The following is an 18,409-nucleotide window of genomic DNA, read 5'->3' as shown; positions in this document are numbered from 1 at the left end:
GGTTCGGCACAACATCGTGGGCCAAAGGGCCTGTTCTGTGCTGTATTTTTCTATGCTCTATGTGCAGGTTAGGTGAATTGGCTATGCTAAATTGCCCCTAATTGGGGAAAAAAATGGGCACTCTAAATTTCTTTTAAAAGTCACCACCAGTCAGCTCTCCCCGTGTTTGCATGGATCTCACCCCCACAACCCAAAGATGTGCAGGCTAGGTGGATTTACCATGCTAAATTGCCCCTTAATTGGGAAAAAAAAAGGGTACTCTAAATTTTAAAGAAGTAACCACCAGTCAGCTCTCTCCCTCAAAGGGGAAAGCAGCCTTTTGTCATCTGAAACTATGGCAATGTTATCTTTTTTAACCTCTTTTTACTACATTAAAAGTCTTAAAGAAGTTATGTTTATCTTCTCTCCTGACATGTCTGAAAATTACTTGGCTAAATCTTAGGATTATCATGGATAACTTGTATTCTGAAAATGAAGAACTCTACTGGTACCAAAATTGCAGTTTCCCCTCTTGTAACAAGATTTCCTATTTTCATCACTTTGGTGTTTTTGGTGCCAAAATGCACTCATTTGTCAACCATTTCCTTTACCATGTTGCTCTCTCCAGCACTTAACAATTGTTGCCACATTAGTGGGATGTTGTGGTTACAAAAAATTTCGTAACCTGAGATTTTTGCTGCTTAACAATGGACTGTTCAGACTGGAATTGTGACAGTCCTGGTTTCAAGTAACCATGACCATTGGTCAAATTCTGATTTTGGTGCCGTAATTGAAAAGTAATATCCTTATCGCTATTGATGAGTGTGGAATTCCAGTTCTTATATTTTTTAACAAATTTGTATATTCAATGAAAAACGCTTGTTTCGATACCTGATAATTCACAAAATGAACTGTGAGCATGGAAATAAAGCATGCTTTGTCTCGTATGTCCTCTGTAAGTAACCTCTTGCTCTTGATGCTGATGAGCTTGTCATTGACTGTGTGCAGTGACTGAACATATGATAATATTGGAATAAATTATCTACTTCGATGGGGAAATTATTTTAAATAGAAAATGTTATTTTAATGTATCTCATAAATAAGTAGTAAGGCTCTGGTACAGTGATGGTGCGTTACTGCAACTACTCTTACATTTAGTTTCATTGGTCCATCTTGCTGAAGCCCATCGTTTGTTTAATGGAGTCAATAGTATCTCTCCTTGTTACTTCCTCTGTTAAGTTCCCCCCTTTCTGTTTTTCTTATTCTAATTTTCTCTCTCATTCTCTATGCTTTTCTTTCTGCTACTTATCTCCTGAACTGCAAGATTTCACAATTGCCTGAGTAAGAATATTAGATACTTAATTGATACACAAATACAAGCCTTGCTGATATTATATTTGTAATTCTGTTTACCAGACACATTTACAAAACCTTCTTTGACACAAAAATAACTTTGTGTCACGAATTATGTTATAACATATTGTTTTGCTTTGTTTATAGTGGTGGATTTGCAGTATTTGATTAAGATGCACCTTTGTTTTGCTTATTCTTCCCTCCCAAAATCTTGTTGTCTTTCTCAATTAATTACACACAACTTTTTTTTTTGCTTCCCCTTGCTTCTCACAATGGATTTGTAACTCATGCACAGCTGTCATTTGCCCAGGATCTTTTTAGCCTGCATATATCACTGTCCTATTCTGCGCTGGCTAATTCTATTTGCAATGTCCGAGGTCGGTATCCAAATGCTGGATGAATTCCCATCAGTCCTGTACAGACATTAGTTGCCCCTGGCGATGCAAAAAAAAATGAGCCCAAGTGAATTTTTAATTATACAATTTAGTATATTTTTTAATGTTTTTACTTATCTATTTTTGAAATGTTACCTTCTTTCCCATCCATATGTTGTTTAAAGGCAGTGTGAGAACTCCAGGGAATTCTCCAATCAGGCTGTTGTGAGTGGAGAATTTAATCTATTTCACAGTCCAGAGGAGAAGACATCGAGATAAGTCAGACATGGGAAATTGTCCAGCCCAACAGGGGATCAGCCTTTTGTACCTTCGTTTTCAGCCTTGATTCATTCGGCAAGAGGAGTAAAGATATTGACTGTTCATGTTCCTTAAAATGGCTCCAAAACGTAGTTAAGTCCTGTGGAGCTCTATCTTCTCACAGTTGGTTCTTTGAAGAGAGAATTAGGATGCAAATTTGAGGAAAATCAGGAATAAAAAAAAATTAAAATTATGCAGCAAATTATCATGATGGGTGTTTGCAGAAAATATTCACCGTCCAACTCTCATTTTTTCGAGCATATACAAGGCCAGGCCCTAATTTTCTTCTAGGAGTGGTATGGTGGGGGGGACCAGCAGCTTTTGAAACCAATCCAATTTTTCATATAACTTGGAGTCAAACTACATTAGTATGCTATCAGTGCTTTTTTGGACTATGCATATTATCAAACTGTTTATCTCTTGTGTACCTGCTTTGATAGGATCTGATGAAGTGTACAGCCTTCGCAACAGCAGATGAGTATCATCTCGAGAATCTTTGCCATGATCTGATGTTAAGTGGTTATCATGAAATTACAGACCTGCCCAGAGGTATGTGTAGCTATTGAGATTTTTTAATATTGCCATACACGAACCATACACAATAAAACCCCACAGAAGAGATTTCATTACACTGTATAGATTTGGCCCTGTATGACTGAAGGGTATGTCAAGCAGCTTAAAGCCAGAATTTTCTGTGTCAAATTGCGGCGAGTTGTATTTTTTCCTCGCCCTTGTGCTGCAGATAATTTTCATAGAATTTACAGTGCAGAAGGAGGCCATTCGGCCCATTGAGTCTGCACCAGCTCTTGGAAAGAGCACGCTACCCAAGGACACACCTCCACCCTATCCCCATAACCCAGTAACCCCACCCAACACTAAGGGCAATTTTGGACGCTAAGGGCAATTGAGCATGGCCAATCCACCTAACCTGCACATCTTTGGACTGTGGGAGGAAACCGGAGCACCCGGAGGAAACCCACGCACACACTGGGAGAACATGCAGACTCCGCACAGACAGTGACCCAAGCCGGGAATCAAACCTTGGACCCTGGAACTGTGAAGCAATTGTGCTAACCGCTATGCTACCGTGCTGCCCAAATTTTGTACAGCAAATTTCTAGAAGTATGATTTAATAACGGTGCATTAGGATGGCCTCTGGGTCCTTGGGGAATGAGGGGACCAGTAGTCGATTTCCTTAATTTTGTTTATTCATTCATTCAAAAGATGTGGGCGTCACTGGTTAGGCCAGTGTTTATTGCCCATCCGTAATTGTTCTTGAGAAGGTGATGGTGAGCTGCCTTCTTGAACCCCTGCAGTCCATGGGATGTCAATACACCCAAAGTGCTGTTAGGGAGAGAGTTCCAGAAATTTGACCCAGCGAAAAGGAACGGTGATATATTTCCAAGTCAGGATAGTGAATGGCTTAGAGGGGAGTTTGCAGATGATGTTCCTAGGTATCTGCTGTCTTGCCCTTCTAGGTGTTAGAGGGTGTGGGTTTGGAAGGTGCTGTCTATAGAACCTTGGTGAGTTGCTGCAGTGCTTCTTATAGATGGTACACACAGCTGCTACTGGGTGTCAGTGGTGGAGAGCAGTGAATGTTTGTGGATGCGATGCTATTCAAGTGGAATGCATTGGCCTGGATGGTGTCAAGCTTCGAGTGTTGTTGGAGCTGCACTCATCCAGGCAAGGAGAGAGTAATATGATTTAAGGATGAAGAAAGAAACAAAGGGATAATGGGAAAGAAAATCTGATAAATGGTGTGAATTTTAACCCCCAAGAATGGCGGGAATTAATTTTTTTAATCCATAAGAGCTGAGCACAACCTGGCTCCAGAATGCTCACTTTCTAGCTTAACGAAGATGCATTTTGGTGCTGCTGTGAAACCTACACATGAAGTTTTGGATTTCATTCTTGCAGGTGAGTGGGTGCCACCGTGCACCATTAACACCCTTAGGAGATATTAACGAGGTATTTTTAAATTGTTTTTAACTTTTGGCCCTAATTTGGCTTGTGCAGCATAGATTTCCCAGGGCAGGAGAACAGAGGTGAGTTTGAGCAGAAGTTCAGGTGGGCATCCTGGACCTAGCAATACTGGCAGCAGCACCCTCACCACCTTCATTTTTTCACTTCCTGATCCTTCCAGGGTGCTACCAATGATATATCCATGATATCCCAGTGGGCTGCATAAAAATGCATAAGTCAGGACACCAACAGATTGTGTGCCAGGGCAGGGCGGTGCTGTGGTTAGCACTGCTGCCTCATGGCACCGAGGGCCTGGGTTCGATCCCGGCCACGGTTCACTGTCCGTGTATGGTTTGCACATTTTCCCCATATCTGCGTGGATCTCACCCCCACAACACACAGATGTGCAGGGTATGTAGATTGGCCACGTTAAATTGCCCCTTGGGGGAAAAAAAGAGAATTGGGTACTCTAAATTTATTTTTTAAAAGATTGTATGCCAGGGCCATCAATTATGTAAATATCCCCTATAATGGCTTTAGCCAGATTGAACACAGATTCATAATTGGCTCTCTGGCTCCCTTTTGAAAGCCGTGATTGTATCTGCCTCCATCACACTCGGGTAGTACATTAGAAATCCTGATCAGTCATGCCAGTGAGGTGCCATGATGATGTGCATCTTGCAAATGTTAACATTGCTACACAGCTTCTTGGCTACTTCCAACCAGGCTTTTTTGGTGAGAATATCAAGGCTTTTCCTTCCTTGCTGAGGAAAAACATGGCATGTTTCTGACTACACCCAGCTGTCATTCTACCAATTTGTCGCTGAATCTAGCTGCTGCAAGGGCAGCACAGTTAGCCCTGTTGTCTCGCGCGCCGAGGTCCCAGGTTCGATCCCTGCTCTGGGTCACTGTCCGTGTGGAATTTTCACATTCTCCCCGTGTTTGTGTGGGTTTCACCCCCACAAGCCAAAGATGTGCAGGCTAGGTGGATTGGCCACACTAAGTTGCCCCTTAATTGGAAAAAATGAATTGGGTACTCTAAGTTTTTTTTTAAAGAATCTGGGTCAATTCTACCATCCTTCCAAAACATTGACAATTTCTATTTGTGCACTGTCCCCTTAAATATAACTGGATTGTGTCAAATGAATGCTGTTAAGAACGCTGCTAATGTTACCTGTGAGAGTGTCAATCAACTCTGTGGTGTATTTTTGTTTGGAATAATGCGAAGAACCATGTACAACCCAGTGAGGAACCAGACCCGTCGCTGTGCAACAATTGATCAAGAATATTATTTTATTTTTATTTTATTTTTTTTTAAAAATACATTTAGAGTAACCAATTATATTTTTTGCAATTTAGTGTGATCAATCCACCTAACCTGCACATCTTTTGGTTGTGGGAGTGACACCAACGCAGACACAGACAGAATGTGCAAATTCCACACGGGACAGAGGGCCGGGATCTAACCTGGGTCCTCGGCGCGTGAGGCAGCAGTGCTAAACATTGTGCCACTCCCTATAAAGAATATTTATTAAAGTAAAACAAAAAAGATTGCAAAAGACAAATATACACTATGGCACTTTTAACTAAACACCGTTTTATCTGATATTACCTCTTGTTCTTTTTAAATGTTTTTAATTAAGGGTTTTTCATATTATACAGAGCACAGATAAGTGTAAATACACCCAAAAAAACACCAGAAATGTACATTGGTTGCCTTTCGTTATTTACAACTGTTACAGTATCTTGTTTTTCGTTTTCCAGTAGGCGTTTAGTTCTAGTTGGATCCCCTGCTTCCCTCTACCCCTTTCTTCCTGAGCCCCCTCCCCTTCTAGCCGCCTGGCCCTCTTCTTCTCTCATCATTTCTGTTATCCTATTCTGTTGGTTGGCGTGATGCTGTGTATCTTGTTATGTGTTGAACATGGTTGGGCTCCATGCCTCTTTATTCCCCACCCCTCCTCTCTTTGTTTGTGCCTATTATTTTACCATGGCTTCCCCCTCCTTTCCTCTGGCTTATTGGCTGTTGGCTACAAACAGGTCTTGGAACAACTGGGTGAATGGCTTCTACGTTTTGTGGAAGCCCTTTTCCGACACCCGGGTGGCAAATTTAATTTTCTCCATCTGGAGAAATTTGATAGATCGGACAGCTAGTCTGCAGCTTTGTGTGGTGCTGCTGATCGTCAGCCAAGCAGGATTTTCCGGCAGGCGATTAGGCAGGCAAAGGCAAGGGCGTCGGCCCTCCTCCCCATAAAGAGATCTGGCTGTTGTGATACCCCGAAGACTGCCATTCTCGGGCATGGCTCTACCCTCATCCCCACTACCTTGAACATTGCCTCGAAGAAGGCTGTCCAGTACCCGACAAGTCTGGTGCAAGTCCAGAACATGTGGGTGTGGTTGGCCAGGTCTCCTTGGCACTGTTCGCATTTGACCTCCACCTCCAGGAAGAACCTGATCGCTCGGGTTCTGGTTAAGTGAGCTCTGTGTACCACTTTCGGCTGCATTCGGCTTAGCCGTGCGCATGTGAAGGTGCAATTGACTCTGCAGTACTTCGCTCCAGAGTCCCCACCCAATATCAAACCATAGGTCTTCCACCCACCTTTCCCTTGTCTCGTCCAGTGATGTGTGTGCCCTTCCCAGCAGTTGCCCATACAGGTTGCCGCAGTTCCCCCTCCCTAAGATGTCCGTGCCCAGTAGGTCCTCCAATCGTGATTGCTGTGGTGATCGTGGGTATGTCCTTGTTTCCCTTCACAAGACGATTTTAACCTGCATATGTCTTAGTTTGTTTCCCTCTGTCAGCTGGAGCTTCTCTGTTAGTTCCTCTAGTGATGTCAGTCTGTTGTCCGAGTAGAAGTCCTAATTGTCAACTTTTCTTCTCTCCTGAGTGCCAGAGTAAGGTCCCCGTGCAGGAGTCCCTCCTCCACTCTCACCCATTCATCTTCCGGCTCCTTTATCCACCCCTTTACCTTTTCCTCAGTTGCTGCCCAGTGATAATGTTGCAGGTTTGGGAGGGCTAGGCCCCCCATGGATTGCATTCTCTGCAGGTCCTTTTGGGGGGAATCCTAGGATTCCTCCCCCTAAAACAAATGCCATGGTCAGTTTTTCTACTAAGTTGAAGAAGTCTTTGGGGATGTAGATCGGTATAGATCTGAAGAGGAATCTGGGCAGTACATTCATCTTGATCGTCTGCACTCTCCCTGCCAGGTAGAGTGTGTCCCATCTCTGCAGATCCCTTTTAACTTCCTCCACCAAGCTGGTCAGGTTCCACTTGTGGCTCTGTGTCTAGTCGTGGGCGATTTGAATCCCCAGGTAGTGGAATTTGTGGCGGGCTTGTTTGAATGGCAGCCCCACCAGCTCTGCCCCTCCTCCTTGTGGGTTCACTGGGAAGGTTTCACTTTTGCCCAGGTTGAGTTTGTAGCCTGAGAAGGCTCTAAACTCTTCTAAGAGCGCCGTGATTCCTTCCATGCTGCTTTGCGGGCCCAAGATGTAGAGGAGTAGGTCATCCACATGAGTGAGACTCTGTGCTCTCTGTCACCTCTCCAGATCCCCTTCTAATTCTTTACCGCCCTGAGCACGATCGCTAGGGCGAACAGCAGCGGGGACAGTGGACACCTTTGCCTTGTGACTCTGTGCAGCTGGAAGTACTTGGAGCTGGTGGTATTCGTCCGTACACTTGGCGTGGAAGCGCTGTACAGGGGTTTCACCCAGGAAGTGAACCCTGTTCCAAGCCCGAACTGCTCCAGTACCTCTGAGTACTTCGATTCTACTTTGTCAAAGGCTTTTTCTGCGTCCAGGAAAATGAATACCTCTGGTGTTTTCTCCCTGGATAGGGTCATTACTACGTTGTGCAGTCGCCTGATGTTTGATATTAGCTCTCTACCTTTGACAAAGAACAACGAAAAGTACAGCACAGGAACAGGCCCTTCGGCCCTCCAAGCCTGTGCCGAAAGCAGCCCGTTTGGTCCTCTGATGCCATCTCTGGTATGCAGTCCTCCAGTCTCCTGGCTAGGATCTTGGTCAGTATTTTCATGTCTATATTTAGCAGTGAAATGGGTCTTTTGGAATCACATAATGTTGGGGCTTTGTGTTTCTTAGGCATTAGCAAGATTGAGGCTTGTGCTAGTGTAGGCGGCAGGGTACCCCTCGCCAGCGAGTCTATGAACATCTCCTGCAAGTGCTGTCACAAATGTTTCATAGCATCCTGCTGGGAATCCATCTGTTCCAAGAGCCTTCATCGATGTTACCTCTTGTTCCCAAGATATCCCCACATTCCCTGAACTCATTGAGAAACTCCCTTTTCCCAAGCAATATCCAATACAGTTAATAGTTACCACACAATACCACTTGGGTGTCCAAGCCTGGGAAATGACTCTTCCTGGTTCAGTTAAGGTATGAAATAGTGTCAATTTTGAGGACAGTATCTGTAATCTGCCATGGCTCTAAATGTTAACTAGAATAGGCGTCCGTGGCTTGGATCACGTCTGTTTGGCTGTTAGATACAGAACCGGCCTCCTTCCCAATGAGGGTGCTAACAGTTATACTGTTCAATACCTTTGATATTCACCCCTGTGGATTATGCTGTCTACCTCGCTCAAATTCCTTGCATTTAGATGTTGCCATTTGTCAAGCCTCACTCATCTCTGATACACAATTTTCTGATATGACCATTCACACCTTAATGTCTCTGGACTCCTGCTATTCTTGTTACAGGGCAAATTATATCTCGTTATTCCTATAAGTGCCTGCTAGTGTTGTTACTTTTCTGATTTATTTTCATCTCATTTTCACTGTTAATCTTATTAATTTTATACATTCTTGACACTACATAATATGACCACTGCACAGCTCGAAGGCAATGAAATTTGGAATTCTAAATTACATGTTGCAATTGATGTGATATTTCTAATTCTGACCTGGTTATTTGACTTCTGTATTTCACCCATTCAATTTGCCTCCTTCCCCAATTCACAAAAACCACCTTCATATTAATATTGTGCAGATACTTGTTTCCTCGGTGCATGGGAACCTGGGGATGAGAGAAATACTATGCTTGATAGATATCCTGTTGCTTCCCTGGGGGTTGAGCTGCGTTTTGGTTTTAGGTTGATATTGATTGAACTATTGTCTTCTCCTCTTCATTGGTGGTTGCTTGGCATGCATCAGGGTAATATTGAGCTGAGTTGGTTCCTGATCCTATGTTACCCTGTGGGTTAGTTCTGGGAGCTCTAGCCTTACCATCCTTTTTCTTCTGCCTTTCTTGGGAGGCTCTGAAGGTTTGATTTGAACCTGCCCGTCCTCTCTGCATATTAGTATGGAATGATTTTGGTTCCGTACTGGACCTTAGTTTGGGATTAAGTTGTATGGTGTGGTATATATGTAACTCCCTTGGAACTGGGGCTTTCACATATTTTCTTGAATTTTGCAATAGTGGATATGAAGAATCCATGCTTGTTCCATACATGGGTGCTGATGGGTCTGGTATCCGAGGAGAAGAGACTTTGGTGGATTGTTGGTACCCTTGGTGCTTCTGGAGATGGGGACATGTACGTCGATGCGCATCGAACATGGCGCAGAAAATTTATCTTGATTTCTCATTGTAATTGCGGGCTGATGCAGTCTGGCAAGGCATGCACCATTTTTGCCATGGTTTTCATGGCCTCATCCTGTTTCTCCTTTGGTTTCTGGTGGGCTAGTTATGTCTAATAATTGTATCAAGCTAGTTATGATGATCTCTCTCTGTACTCGTGTACTGAGCTGTTTTATTTCTCTTGATCCTTGCTTATGGCGATGTATTTTTTTATTGCATTATTCTTTCAAATGTAAAACCTTAATAAATATACTTTAAAATATTTTACCGATCTCAATACTGGATGACTGCATATTTCCCTATTTACTCAAGTATCCAAGTGGCGGTTGATAAAGCAAGTAATGCTCATACAATTAGGATGAGTTTGAATGTTTATTGATCCTGCAAATCAGACATTATACAAATTTTCTGTAATGTCCATTTCTTGTTCACCCTCCATTCTTAGACTAATAACAGAAATTAAAGTGCTTTCATTTTCTGTTGTTTTACCTCCGCATAAAGAATGCTACAAATTGAACTGTATTACTTTTTTGTTTTGAACTAGCATAGGATTAAATACATTACAAATCTTTTTACTCGTTCCTCAATGATTTTCCCCAGATGCCTCAAACGTCTTGGTAATTGGAACTGACATGTTGGCCAAGCCAAATGATTATGGATTAATTTTCTTATTCAGGTTGGTTTGCATATCATCTTTGCACCTACTACTCACCTGTAAAATGTGTAATGTTTGGGCATTTTTGGTGTATCTTGTGTTCTCCCAATTCAAGGATATGAATCATACACTAATGCAACTGATCATATTTTTGTTAAATTGACCCCCATTAAACAGGTGCAGCTTTAAAAAAAAACAGGTGCAGCTTATGCAAAAGATTTTTGAAATCATTTTCCGTTATTCTAATAGTCAAAGTTGTTTTATTAAACTCCAACTTTACTGAAGTAATAAATTAATACCCCAGCAATCCCTGACCATCGAAGCTGAGGCTGATCCAATACTCTCCAGACACAGACAATCTAACCCAATCACGTACCTGGAAATTAGATCATTAACCTATGCGAAGTCCTACTGCGATCTGATGCTCAAAGTCCCAGTGCACTTCAGACTTCTCTATTTGAGTGCAGGGTGTTAACATTGTCGAATAAGGCACACAAAAATAGGCACACCCGCATTTCTAAGTCTTCATCTCTTGCCATTGTGTCCTGGGTAAGCAACTCCTGTCTTTGAGAACCAACAAAATGGGTATTTTATTCATTTCCAATTAATTATTTTGTTAATTACCGAATATCTCACATTGGATTCCTGGCAATAATGCTGCTTGGGGGAGAGAGGAATGCATCTGCTTTCCTTGGCGAGCTGATGAGGAAGTCTTTGTCTGATTCCTGCCAGTGCAGAGCTGTCAGTTTTCATTACTGTCTTGGGAGGATCATACTACAGCAAGTGAGAACAGATATTTTGGCTTTGTGAATCTCCAAACTTCAGGACCTCCAAAAAAAATAAAGCTAATCCTTAAAGAAGCATTTATTTGTATTTCTGGCTTTTTTAACATTGAAAGAATAATATATTCATCGCTGTCTCTGCTTGTATGCAACTGCAGATTTGATGCAGAACAATTTAAATTTCAATGGCTGAACAAAACCATTGGAGATCACTGTCCAATTTTAAAAGTCTAGTCTACACTTCTAGAATTAATTTATCAAATTCCCTTCTCATCCACTTCTCTTTCGCACCTCACAAATTCTGGTTAACACAATACTTTGTGGACTAAGCTTTCCCTTGGACGGAGGTCAGCAATCTCATTCCACCTGTGCTCTCCAACTCCCCTGACATCCTGTTCCCCAATGCTCCAAGACCCTCATCCTCTCTACCTCATCCACCTTGCCTGAAAAACCTTCTCCAGCCCAATGTCTCAACTTGCACATTCTTGCTGTGAGCCAGGCTTACTCATTTCCCTCTGCTCCGCCATTTCATTGCTACTTCACAAAACCACTCCAGTTTGTTATTGCTCCATCTCACTTTAACAACCTACCTCTTGACCATGCATATGGTTCCCTACCGTTAATCTTTCTCATCTCACCAGTCAATTGCTGTGCCTTTTGGTAAATTGAGATATTCCCCAACATAAACCGTTTTATGAAATGCAAATTGGTGAGCAATTAATGTTTTCCTATTGTGAGTCCATCTTGCTTGTATTTGAATATTTCAGTGCACTGGGATCGTATGGGTGCCTTAAAATATTTTCTGGGAAGAATAATTTGAAGAAATGTCTCTACACATTATTAAGCGATATTGCTAGTTGAGTAACTGCCTGGTATATGTAGCTTCCTTCTGGGAGAAATCTCAGAATATATCTGTTGCATGACTGCTGCTTAGGCAATCTTAAAGAGAGGTGTTCATTGATCGTATACATGGAAATCTGCTATGTGGAATATCAGCCTTTTGGTTAAGATCAAGCCCGCGATCTGGTGTAATGCCTGTTCTTGTCCGTTTGGATCTAGTATATCTCTTTTGTGGGAACCATGAATTTGATTTAATTTGAATTGATTTTTGGAGCAAGCAAAGAAATGGACTCGGAACTTGCCCCGTCCACTCTCTGCATTGGCTCTGTAACTCTGAGAAAGGAATTTTTTAATTGGGTATCCTCCATACATTTACCAATCACTGTTTAAACTTAATCATTAGTGGTAGATTTGTCCTGACAGCTCAGGTCTCTGCCGACCTCCTATTTATGGGTTCTCTGGGTTTGTCTTCAGAGCGGTATAGAGTTTATTTATTCTTTTAAAGTGATATATCCATCACCTACTGCTTGCCCACTTGGGCTTTGCAAGGACACTTTTATTAATATATTATTAGTCTCCTGTCAGCTTCGATTTGGATTGAACTGCCATTCTGCTGCACACAAGTCCTTGGTATAACATCACTCTGCATTCCAATCTTACAGCATCTCTGTAGGACATATCCCTAGAATGTTGTGAAGTACAGTCTAGCTGCAGAATTGTGTGGAGGATATATCATTTTGAATAATAAAGAGCCTTTTTACGAAAACATGCGTTGCTTCCAGCTATGGTTTAGTTTGGTGGGTAAGTCATTGCAGGTGACCATAAGTCAGGAGGCACAGTTAAGTTGTGTGGGTGAAAGATGGAAGTTATAAAAAGGACATAGACCAAGTGAGTAAAGAAAACTATGATGGACTGGTGTATAATGTCAGCCCATCAACTCTATATACCGACCCTCTAAAAGAGTACCCTACCTAGGCGCACACCCTCGCCCTATTCCCGTAACCGCACCTAACCTTTGGACACTTGAGGGGAAATTTAGCATGGCCAATCCACCTGACCTGCACATCTTTGGACTGTGGGAGGAAAACTAGAGCACCATGTAGACACTGCGGGGGGGAAAATGTGCAAACTCCACACAGACAGTCACTCAAGTCCAGAATTAACCTTGGGCTGTGAGGCAGCAGTGCTAACAACTGTGCCACCGTGCAGATTAATTCTAATATTTAGAAGTGATTTAGGGTCTATGTACACATCACTTAAAGCTAATGCACAGGTATGAAAAGGATAATGGGATGTTAACTTTGCCTCTGAGCAATTAGAATGCAAAAGTGTGATAGTAACTCTTCAGTGGCACAAGCCTTGATCAGACTTAATCTGTATACTGCATTCAGTTTGTGCACCCGAACCTCTGCAGTGATAGAGACTTTCCAAGGGCTGCAATGCAGACTGGGTTAAAGGATTAAATTATACGGATAGGTAGCATAAATCCTGGTTATATTTCCTTGAGTTTAAAGGATTAAGGGATAACGGGTAATTTAATTATGGTATTTAAAATGTTTAAGAGATTTGATAGAATAGATATAAGGAAAGTATTTCCTCTGGAGAAGAAATCTAGAACAAGATAACATAATAAAATTCGAAAAAGGCCTTTCAGTAGAGAAATCCAGAAACGTTTTTGGACATGGTGTTAGGAACCTGGAATTCTTTTCCATAGATGACAATTAGGGATCAATTGAAATCTTCAGGAAGGGGTGGGGGGAGGTGGAGTCCATTAACCTTCAATGGGACCAGATGATCCCTGCAGTGGGTTGAACCAGAAAATCCCACCCATGTTATAATGCACTAACAGAACTTATTTCACCAAATGCTGCATTTGGTAGCGAACTTATCATTCGAGGTATTAAATGTATCAATAACTGTTAATCGTTTGAGAAAAATTTATTATCTTTTGCATTTTCTATCTGTGATCCAGTCATAGAGCTCTTAAGGCTGTGCAATTATATTCTATCCAGTTATTATCTGGCTGTTAAAAGACAACAGATGGTCCTCTCCATGACCTTCTGCAACACTAACAATCTTTATTTCTTGCACACACAGGGAGGGCTCTGTTGTCTTTTGGAATGTGGAAGATAAAGCGGTAAGTTGAATCACACTGCATGTATCTAGGGTGTAGTTTAATTTTTCTATGCCCCGTTTTAACTGTGTGTTTACCTCAACCCTCTTATGTGACTATGTTGGTATGAAACATTCTCCACCATGAAAACCAATGGCACCTGCTTCCCACTGGTGGCACACACTCCTCATTCTGGCAACATATGTGGCCTCATATTCTGGTATTCTGTCTACTGGAGTACCTTCTAGTTCTGATTGTGCCAGTCATTGGGAATAACTGCCAATTTTTATCACATCATTCTGCAAAACTTGGGGACTTGCTGCTCAATAATATGCAATGAATTCTTTTAATACACACCAGTAATCAACAATAGATTCTTGTCACTTTCTATCAGCATTATTCAGTATTCCCTATTCAATTCATGGGTATGTTATTGCATTAATAGTGCAGTGGAAGTTAATTTATTTACAAGGTTTTTAATTAATGCACATCTAAATTTCACTGAAAAATGGCTTCTGCGTTCTTGAAGTAAATAAAGCTAATAGAAGTTTAACTAAACAATTTCAACACAGATTGAAATGTTAAAAATCCTTCTGTCCTGTACACCAGGTATGTGTATAGAGGTAAAAATGAATTCATTTAGGTGGCACGTGGTGCAGTGGTTGGCCTCACGGTGCCAAGGACCCGGGTTCCATCCTGGCCCTGATTCATTGTCTGTTTGGAGTTTGCACATTCTCCCCTTGTCTGGGTGGATCTCACCCCCACAACCCAAAGATGTGCAGAGTAGGTTGAATGGCCGCACTAAATTGACCCTTCATTGGGGGGGAAAAAAAAAAGAATTGGGTACTCTAAATTATTTTTAAATGAACTTTTAAAATGAATTGAGTGACAAAGATTATATCCAATGCATTTCTGATGCAATAGCTCTAAACAGACCTAAAATGTTTGATTGCCTAACTTGAATGTGGATAATAAGTCATTGGGTAAGTGTTAACATTAAAATTAATGTAAAAATCTCAATTCCAGTGTGCTATTCAGATCGAAGTCTTTAGAGTTTGTATTTCATTGTGTTTTTTTTATAAGCTGGTGCACTTTTATGAAAATTAATCCTCTGCTTTTAGGTGAAACGTGTTATGCAAATCTTGGAGCCACATGAGATCCAGCCATATGAAGTTGCTTTGGTTCATTGGGAAAATGAGGAAGTTAACTATCGGATTGCAGAGTAAGGGTACTCTATTGTTTTACTGGATTAGAATGTTTTCAATGTTTGGTTAAAACCCAAAAGCCTAGAAAATAAATACTTGTATAAAACCATTTTAATGCGTTAATTCATATCATTTAGTCAACATGTAAATAATCTACATATACATTGGACCAGTGTTTTTCAAACTTTTTTTCCTGGGACCCACTTTCGCCAACCGGCCGACCTTCGGGACCCATGCCAGCCTACCGTCACAACCCACATCAGCAGACCTTTAATCCAAGAGGGGAGCCTACTTGTTCCTCACCATCTCACTCCAATCAGGTTCACAAGAGGAGAGGGCAATGCACATATCAGTGCAGACTTCAGCCAGTTCTTTTGTGCCATCTTCATCCTTGTGAGAAGAAAATCCAGCCTCTCACATGTAGGCCGCCGTGAAGGGCAATAGCAACAAAATGCTTGTTTTATTCAGCACTGGATACTCCTGAGAGATGTAACTCCAGAATGCTGACAGCTTCATGGTTTTTTGCTGTGTTTTTAATGTGCTGTCGCAGGTCAGGTACAATTGTCTTTTATTTTGAGTCAGCTGTAACTTAATAGTCTGGAGTCTCAACCTCAAAATGAATTTTTCACCAACACCAATTTCAAAATCTGAAACTTCACTCATTTACCAATACTTACCTGCATATAACACACATGGGCTTTGCATAATTATTTGCATTGGCACAATTGACAAAACCATACCTCAAGAAATCATCTTTATATGGCTTGGTTCCAGAGTTAAGGTTCTTTATAGGCTGGTTCTAATAATAATCTTTATTGTCACAAGTAGGCTTAAATTAACACTGCAATGAAGTTACTGTGAAAAGCCCCTAGTCGCCATATTCCGGCGCCTGTTCGGGTACATGGATTGACCACGCTAAATTGTCCCTTAATTGAAAAAAAAAATGAATTGGGTACTTTAAAAAAATTTTTAGAGTGAAAGAAATTAGGCTGTGTGAAGTCTTCCGACAAGAAGTGGTAGCAATAAGCAGGTCACGTACATTTGACGCCAAATCACGGAGATGAGCTTTTTCCATTTTCTAGATGAATTGTTTTCTTACAAAAAAGAGATCGCCAGAGACACACAGAGGCAAAGTAGAAGATCTCACATCTGAATCTGCTGGGGAGAGCTGCGCAGGAGAGTTCAGGGCAGGTCACAGCAGTCCTAGTTTTGTACAGAGCTCCAGGGTCTCTGGTTAGGTGACAGTACGGTCACAGCCCCACGGTCCCAGGTTCGATTCCCGGCTTGGGTCACTGTCTGTGTGGAGTCTGCACTTTCTCCCCTTGTCTGTGTAAGTTTCCTCCCACATGTTCAAAGATGTGCGGGTTAGGTGGGTTGCCCATGCTAAATTGCTCTTTAGTATCAAAAAAAAAGGTTAAGTGGAGGTTACTGGGTTACAGGGATAGGATAGAGACGTGGGCTTGAGTAGGGTGCAGACTCGATGGGCCGAATGGTCTTCTGCAGTGTAAATTCTATAAGTACCGGAAAGACATGCTGTTAGGTGAATTGGACATTCTGAATTCTCCCTCTGTACCCAAACAGGCACCGAAGTATGGTGACTAGGGGTTTTGCACAGTAACTTCAATGCAATGTTAATGTAAGCCTACTTGTAACAATAATAAAGATTATTATTGGTGACAAAATGAGGCTAATTTAAATAAGCTTGCGCCAGATTCTCCCCGTCACTCGGGGACTAATGGCCTCCCCATCAAGGCTGTGATCAGGTGCTGTTTAGGACTTGTCCACACAAACATGGACCAGTCGTTGTCTCCCAAGCCATTGGAGGCCCACGGGTGGTTGGGCCTTGGGCAGGGTGGTATCCTGGCCCTTAGGCATTTTGGCACTCGGGCACATTAGCACTGCCACCCCAGCAATGCCACCGGGACACTGCAAGGTTGGCAGATGCACTGGCAGTGCCAAGGTGCCCGTGTGCTAGGTTGCCCCTGCCTGGGGTTAGGCCCAGAGTGCCTTTCCCTTTAGAGGTGGATTGGCACCCCAACCACGAGTAGTTCTCCTGCACTGGTGAGCTGAGTTCGTCCATGCAGGAAATGACTAAAGTGTGGCCTCGAAGGGGTGTTCTTTGCCAAGGTCCAAAAAAGGCAAATTGATAGCGGGGTATTTTTTGGCACTGCAGCCACCGAGGGACACCCTGCTAAACGTGCCCAAAAGCTGACTGTTTTTGTTCCCCGTTGAATCGCACCCTAGATTTGCACAAAGATAAATGATACTTTCACTCTCAATGGCTGCTGAACATGTGGGAAATCCCACCCTTCAAATAGGCAGAGTGCCCATCACTGGAAACCTGTTCATCAGACACATGACATTGGGAGGGCTTTCCAGCCACCCAATCAAATTCTGCTCTGAGAAAAAAATGACCCTACCATCTATTTTAGAACCGGAAATTGTATTGTTCATGTACTGTCACAGAGCGTTGGCTTTGGCAAGGTGAGGTGACCCCAACCAGGTTTCACAGGCTTCTGAGTCATCATTTCTTGGACGAGAGATGGGCAACAACTGGCATAGCCAACGACACTCCTATCCCATGACAGAATTTTAAAAAGAAACTTGGTAGCCGACACTGGCTGGGATTTTGAGCCCAAGTTTGCTGACACGCTCATTTTCTAATTGGCGTAATGAGGTTCCTGCCCAGAAAGATCGGGAACCAATTTAAATAAATTATAATGATATTAAAGGGCTTCAAAGATGGGACCGCAAGCAGAACAGAACATGCTCTGCTCAAATGATCCATTTGCAGGGGTTTCCTCTCCACTCTGAGGACCCTTTGAATTTGAACTTGTATGTTGACCTCTAACTTGCCTCAGCAGGGCCTACCTCTCCTAGTAGGGCTGTTGAAGCTCTGGAGTAGCCCACCATTTTTAACAAGGGAGCAGGGGCATTTGTGGCTAATAAGGAGGCTGCCTCCGAGAAAACTAATGCCGGTCTTATTAGGGTCCTGAGGTCTGCAGGAAAATCCAGTCCATTGTTTTAATTTATCAGAAATGTTAGTGTGTTGTACTAAAATTAACTTCCTTTTCACATAAGAGTATGGAAAGCTGCAAGAGGGTGATTGGGTGCTTAACGTTTCCTGCTTTGGTCATTGTGTGAATTTTTATGATTTCCTGCAGCAGCTACTGTGTGGATGACAGCACAAGATCTATGAATAGGCCATATCTGATTTTTTTTTTCAAATCCTGTTATAAACAAA

General features: G+C 42.3%; 1 protein-coding gene across 6 annotated transcripts in view; it reads left to right on the top strand.

Annotated features, from left to right (window-relative positions):
• rmnd1 (required for meiotic nuclear division 1 homolog) overlaps nucleotides 1-18,409 on the top strand; it is an 88,473-nt gene that overhangs the window by 29,473 nt on the left and 40,591 nt on the right. For all 6 annotated transcript variants that reach the window (XM_038805469.1, XM_038805506.1, XM_038805496.1 and 3 more), the window contains 4 exons: nucleotides 2,465-2,573; nucleotides 10,171-10,246; nucleotides 13,945-13,984; nucleotides 15,082-15,182. In XM_038805469.1, coding sequence (XP_038661397.1) covers nucleotides 2,465-2,573; nucleotides 10,171-10,246; nucleotides 13,945-13,984; nucleotides 15,082-15,182 — 326 coding nt within the window. The remainder of the gene's footprint in view (nucleotides 1-2,464; nucleotides 2,574-10,170; nucleotides 10,247-13,944; nucleotides 13,985-15,081; nucleotides 15,183-18,409) is intronic.

Source organism: Scyliorhinus canicula, chromosome 1 (assembly GCF_902713615.1).
Source record: "Scyliorhinus canicula chromosome 1, sScyCan1.1, whole genome shotgun sequence".
Classification (NCBI taxonomy): Eukaryota; Metazoa; Chordata; class Chondrichthyes; order Carcharhiniformes; family Scyliorhinidae; genus Scyliorhinus; species Scyliorhinus canicula.
The sequence above is the reverse complement of the archived record's forward strand: the minus strand, read 5'-3'. Positions and strand labels throughout refer to the sequence as shown.